Consider the following 6,448-nt stretch of genomic DNA (forward strand, 5'->3'; position numbering starts at 1 on the left):
GCCAAGGACATTCCTCACCGAAGCCAGTCACTTCCATACCATGCCTTCAATGTTTATTGAGCAACTGCTATGCATCAGGCATTGTCAGAAACAAAGCAGCCTGTCTCACACTCTTCCTGGAGCACACTCAGGGCAAAGGGGTGAAAACTTTTCTGTACCCTTAACATCAATAATACAGAGTGGCTACTCGCTGAGTTATCACAGCACTGGATTTCTAAGCCTCAGTTTCCCCATCTATAAACCTCTCCTCACGGAAAGGCTGTGGGCATGAAAACAGTCTTAAAACTCCTATTACTTCACCTGACTCTTACAAGGCATCAGCCACTGGGAGGTGCTATTTTCAATTTGCTGGAAAGCTACCAAAATATCTCATTTTACTAGTACTTCTGAGAAATAGCTAATGTAAAAAACATATAAAAGTTTAGTTAATACCAAACCCTGAAAGAACAACTCTTAGTCCATATTAGATCTTTCACTTTTAGTTTAAACTTTGTGCTTTGTTGCCTGTGCTTTGTAAAAGAATGTTGTCTACAGACTGAAATATACAGAATAGGTTATTCCCAAAGCTCTCACAGCTAAGGGTCCATTCAAAGGATGAGAGATCAAAAGTTGCAGAACAGAGAACAACAATTATCTTGTTGGAATTTTACAGGAATATCATGACCTGACCTACATGGACAGCTGTAAGAACAAAGAATTCCAACACCAGGAGGTTTGCAACAACCAAACATGCCCCTCCCTCATCTTGCCTTTAAAACTGTTTTGCTGAAGTCTTTAGGAGAAATCAAGGTTTTGGGGGCATGAGCAACCTGACTCCTTGTATGGCCCTGCAATATATCTTTCTCTGCTCCAAAGTCCAGTGTTTCATTATTGTTTGGCCTCACTGTGCGTTGGACACATGAACTTGCATTCAGTTACAATAATAATAATGACAATAATAATGATAATAATAATTTTTTAAAATGCTTACTATTATGTGATTTCCAAGCATTTCAGCCTCCCAACAACACTGTGTGGTACATACTAAAATTATCCCATTTCACAGATGAGAAAATTCCAGCACAGAAATATTAACAGGCCAGAGTCACACATGTCTTAAGAATATTGCCTGAGTTTGCATTTGCTTCCATTTGCCTCCTGCTACCCCTTCCACTCTCTCTAGATTCCCGACAAGTTGGAAAGTCAAGTCCAACAATGTAGACTCTTCTTTTCACCAGTTGCCTTCCTCTCTTTCCCTTCCTTTCTATCCATATCTAAACACAGCAGAAGGCTGCTTGTTACAAAACTAAAAAAATTCTCTAAGCATTTGCAAATTTCTATTCATTAGTCCCCTTTAGATACACTGTTCTGCAAAGCATAACCCTTTCTAAGGAAAAGACCTTGGGTAACTAAACAAAGAACAAAGCGGTTTTGCTTTTTTTTTTTTTTTGCTTATCCCCCCTCCCCCACAAGTCTACAAGGATTAAGCCAAAACCTGATGCTATCAATGACTAACAGTGCACTCTGGGAGGAAATTAAGTTGATAACCGGATACTCTGTGCTTTCCACAGAAGGCCTCTTAGATAGTAAAGATGTATACCTCACGCAGAATTTTAATAAATGCAGGTTCTTAAATACATAGGAAAGCACCAAAATCATTACCTTGAGTTATCTGTTCTTTGTGTTTGCCAGTAGTCTTTTACCAAGATGCATGACTGTACATATTCCTAGACAAAAATCACACATACACTGGCTCTCCCCAACCTCCAGAGCAGCTTCTCAGAGCTCCTATGCAGCTATCTCTTAGGCTCTAGTCCTGAGAAAGACCGTGAATGAAACAAACTAACAACTCATGCTGTATGTTTTCCTTTAAATGGAGAGGAAGAAGCAGCAATGAGTTGGTAGTGGTATTCTTTTCTAAACAGGAAACATTGGAGGAAAGAAGTGATATTTGACAGGCTCTGATTGACAGAAAGAAAAATAGAGAAACTACAGAGATGGGGTCAGTAAAATGCAGCTGTCAGTTGAAACCCACCAAAAATCCACCCTGCCACATCTTCTGTTTCTCAAATGAAGTGGACCCTCACACCAATCTCCTAGGATGGGGTCAGGGAGACATGTAACTAGAGAGGTGACATCCTGCACAAAAAGTCTTTTTGCCTGCACAAAAAGTCCAGTATCCCCACTTGTGAACTGGGGAACCAGACAGTAACCTGCCCCTACCCCCCTCTCCCTCTCCACTGAAGAAGGAAGGCCAGTGGAGGAAAAAATGGGGAGGTTTGAGGTGCTCCTGCAGTGGCTTTTAAGTGCTATATAACAACAGACTCTAATCCCAAGTGAGACAAAAGCCTCTGCCATAAACATGGTTAGCAACGAGTTTCTGGAAACATTTTCTGAGGATGCAGGGAGGGAGGAGTATTGTGCATACTTTACCTTAAAACTACTTTACCTTAAAACAACAACCTGGTTCATTTTCCTTTCACAGGCCATGTGCAGCGTGGCCCACCCCGGCATGGTATGCATGGTATTTGTAAGTAATTTCAGCCGTAAGAAGAGGAGTCCCTAGTATTCACAGAGTCAGGTGCCATTTTGAAAACTGCTCCTCTCTACCTAGAGCTCCCAAATTTCCGGATGTAACTTAGAAGTGCACTTCAAATGGAATCCTGCTCTTTCTGTCTTACTTCACTCTGTATGACAGACTCTAGGTCCATCTAGTCTCTACAAATGACCCAATTTTGTTCCTTTTTATGGCTGAGTAAGGTTCCATTATATATAATGTACCATATCTTCTTTATCCATTCCTCTGTTGATGGACATTTAAGTTGCTTCCATGACCTGGCTATTGTAAATACTGCTGCAGCGAACATTGGGGTGCATGTGTCTTTTTGAATTATGGTTTTCTCAGGGTATATGCCCAGTAGTGGGATTGCTGGGTCACATGGTAGCTCTATTTTTAGTTTTTTAAGAAACTTCTGGATATATGTACACATACAGCTGATTCACATCGTTGTACAGCAGAAACTAAGATAACATTGTAAAGCAACTATACCCCAAGGGGAAAAATAAAATGGTATTGTGCTCCAAAAACTCCATTCAAAATATAGAGTTTGATTTTTAAATTCAACCTTCAGAGTTTTAGGCATAATGGAATTGCAGTCTCTGGCCTTCAAAACCAGCCTCCTTAGCAATTCACAATTTAGGAAAGTAATGAACAGGAAAGTGAAAAAACTTCCTCCTCATCAGGCAGGAAGTAAGTAGCATAGCTTGAACTTGACTGACTTTTTCTAAGGGAGAGGTGTTGTACTCTATATATAAACTCCAGATAAATTAACAACGAATCAGCAGTTATTAGTTATTTGGTTTCGGTGCTCACCAAAATTGTAGCGATAAAAAAATTTGCATGCTACGGTAATAAAGGTTTTTTTTCTTAATCATTTATGGTGGTTTACTTCCCACGCAAGTCTAGGAGGATGCCAGCGAAGAGACAAAGAGGGCCGGGGTGGGGCGTAGGGCTTCCACTGGCCTGAAAGCTGAAATCACGGGAATCGCACCGCTGCAGTGGGCGAGGGCCTGAGGCAAGGGACACCGCACCCTGGCTTGGGGATGTCTGCAACGGACAAAGGCAGCTTCGCAGTAAAGGAATGCCAGTCCCCCTAGGTACCACCCAGGCCTTTAGTTGTCACGCTCCGGTCCCCAAGAACAGGTTTGCGCGGCTGCTGCAAAAACCCATGATGACAGAACAGACATACAGGGCTGGGGACATACATTATGAAGGAAGTGTTGCAGGGTGGGTTTTGCGCGTTTTATTTTTCCGCCCTCGCTGCGGTTAGGTGCGTGGGTGGACGCGGGGTGTGGGTCCCCAACGCCAGCCATGCCTAGGACGCCGTTCCGGAGACGCTGCGCGAAGAAGTTAGGCACGCCGGCGGTGACGTCACCTCATTTACATAGGAGCGCGCATATAGCGGCGCCAGCCGGGCCCTGCCCGGCACTCGGCGGCGACTACTGCGGAGGCCGGACCTCGTTAGCTTGTAGCTCGCTCCGGTGAGCCCTGGGGCCCCTGCCACTTTGCTCCCCTTCCCGCCCCGCGCCCTCATTCCTGAAGCCGAGCACGAGTCGTCTTCCCGGGAAAGGCTGCCCCTGGGGAGCTTGGGGGTGCTAGACCCTTCCAGATGCTGGGTAACGGGGTCGGTGATTTTTTTTTTTTTAATATTTAAAAACTTGGCAGTTTTGCTGTGGCAGCTCCGATGGGAACATTTTTTTCTTTCCTCCCCCAAAAGCATTCTGCATGCCTCGTAGGCGATGATGAATCAGGAGCAGCAAGATCCTTTGTTCCGGCTCACACCCACCCAAGCCCGGAGCTCCACAATGACATTTTTTCTCTCTCCTCCTCTGGCTTTATGGGCTGTATCTGTTAAGGTTTAAGGCGGCTGGGCTATAATATGAAATGTTTAAAACGCCCTTCTTGCAGGGGGATGTGTGCAGAGCTGCGGAGTGGCTCCTAAATGCAGATCAGCGTTGATCTAGAGGGTGTGGGGGGCAGCTTTGTGTGCGGCTGGCTACATTGTTGAGCTAAAGGAAGGAAGCGGGTAGGGCGGTGGTCGGTGGCGCCCGGCAGCAGCTGCCGCCTTTGTGAGCAGAGAAGAAAGCAGGACGGCTCGCATCTTTGGGGAAGAGGCCACGTATAGAAAACGGAAACATTTTGTGCAGCCTTGGCTTCATTTTAAGAAATCTACGTCGATTTTCTTGCCCTTAAACTTGAAATGGTTTCACTTTTCTGTAATGTTGAAACGCTGCAAGTAACTAACCCACAGTGGTTAACTTCACTGTTCCGAAAGATTTGGCCTCCTAGTGTGGGCGATCTTCCCAATTTGACCCCCCGCGTTTTGAAATACTAAAGGCGGGGAGGGAGGCTCTCATTTTTTCGTGTAGAAAGAGTATGATCTTTAGCCCTGAATGAAAGCAGAAGGAGTCAAAGTGGGTTTTCCGGCAGGAGACAGGAGGGCAGAGGCTTGTTTCTGAGTCGGGAGGCCTGCCCTCAACCTCCCTCTTGGCTTTGTACCTGCAGCTTCCTCTGCAGCCATGTCTGACAAACCCGATATGGCTGAGATTGAGAAATTCGATAAGTCGAAACTGAAGAAAACAGAAACGAAAGAGAAAAATCCACTGCCTTCACAAGAAAGTAAGCCTCCCTCCCACCCCCCTTCTTTAGAAAAGGCCGAGCGGGAGTGGCGGGGTGGGTAGGAGAGGATGGGAGGGGCTGGGAGAATTGGGGTGGGTGCAGGGAGTGCGGGGGAGGAGCTGACAGTTTTTTGATTCACGCGGCATGGAAAGGTTAATTGAAAATTGCCTTGCAGTCAACAAACACGGGGCTTTAATAATCTAATAATTGAGTGTTTAATATACCATATTAATATGCAAATACCTTTATCCTTTTCTCTGTTCAAATGTTGTATATCACATAAATATTTCATAGTGGAATGCCTATTTGTGCTTGTAGAAATTTGATGAGGAGAGATGTCTTTAAACGAAAGTACTGAAATTCTATGCTCGGCTATACTGAATTCGCACCTCCAGCCCCCTCCATCTTTTTTTTTTGTCTTTTTCTTTTCCGGTCGCAGCGATTGAACAGGAGAAGCAAGCAGGCGAGTCGTAATAAGGCGTGAGCCTCCCATATGCACTGTACATTCCACGAGCATTGCCTTCTTATTTTAATTCTTTTAGCTGTTTAACTTTGTAAGATGCAAAGAGGTTGGATTAAGATTTAATGACTGTGCTGCCCCTTTTCACATCAAAGAATGGAGGAGAACTACTGACAACAAAGGCCGCGTCTGCCTCTCCCATCCGCCTGTCTGGCTGGGAGGAAAAGAACTTGCATGTTGGTGAAGGAGGAGGCTGGGTGGGACGACAGTGAAATTTAGAGTAAAGAGCAAGGTGGTCCAAGGTGTCTTGTGGGCTGTAAAATGCAGTTAAATCAGAGTGCCATTTTTTTTTGTTGTTGTTCAAATGATTTTAATTATTGGAATGCACAATTTTTTAACATGCAAATAAAGTTTTAAAACCTACCTCGTGTGGCTGGTGTCTGGAAGGCTTATTCCCAGATTAAATCTATGCAAAGGGGCCTGCCTCTTGGCCTCACTGGGGAAAAATAAATGACAGACATCTGGTGATCTAGGTAAATTACGTTATATCATAGAAAAGGGTTTCACCTGGGTATGTGAAATCCCTTGTCTAGACTAGCTAGTTGGTACATCATTTTCATAGGCTGAATTCATGTGAGGTGTATTAAAGACTTCTTAAAAATATATTTACAATCTTGGTTTTGATAAGGCAACACTTTCTATAACGAAAAAAATGAAATGGGAATATATATAGCAAAGTATTTCTGGTATCAAATTGAACTTGGTTCTTTAACCAGTTACTGGCTTTGATACAAATAGAATTCAAGCAGTCTTACTAGATAAAAAAATGG

The 6,448-nt window shown here is 44.0% G+C and overlaps 1 protein-coding gene across 1 annotated transcript; it reads left to right on the forward strand.

The window, feature by feature from the left end:
- Positions 1 to 3,974: 3,974 nt before the first annotated feature.
- Positions 3,975 to 6,033, forward strand: LOC309978884 (thymosin beta-4). Its single transcript, XM_082865546.1, has 3 exons — positions 3,975 to 4,020; positions 5,045 to 5,158; positions 5,598 to 6,033. Exons 2-3 carry the CDS (start codon positions 5,059 to 5,061, stop codon positions 5,630 to 5,632), a joined length of 135 nt encoding a protein of 44 aa, XP_082721672.1. The 5' UTR covers positions 3,975 to 4,020; positions 5,045 to 5,058; the 3' UTR covers positions 5,633 to 6,033.
- The last annotated feature ends 415 nt before the right edge of the window (positions 6,034 to 6,448 follow it).

Source organism: Leucopleurus acutus (assembly GCF_964270905.1).
Source record: "Leucopleurus acutus genome assembly, chromosome: Y".
Classification (NCBI taxonomy): Eukaryota; Metazoa; Chordata; class Mammalia; order Artiodactyla; family Delphinidae; genus Leucopleurus; species Leucopleurus acutus.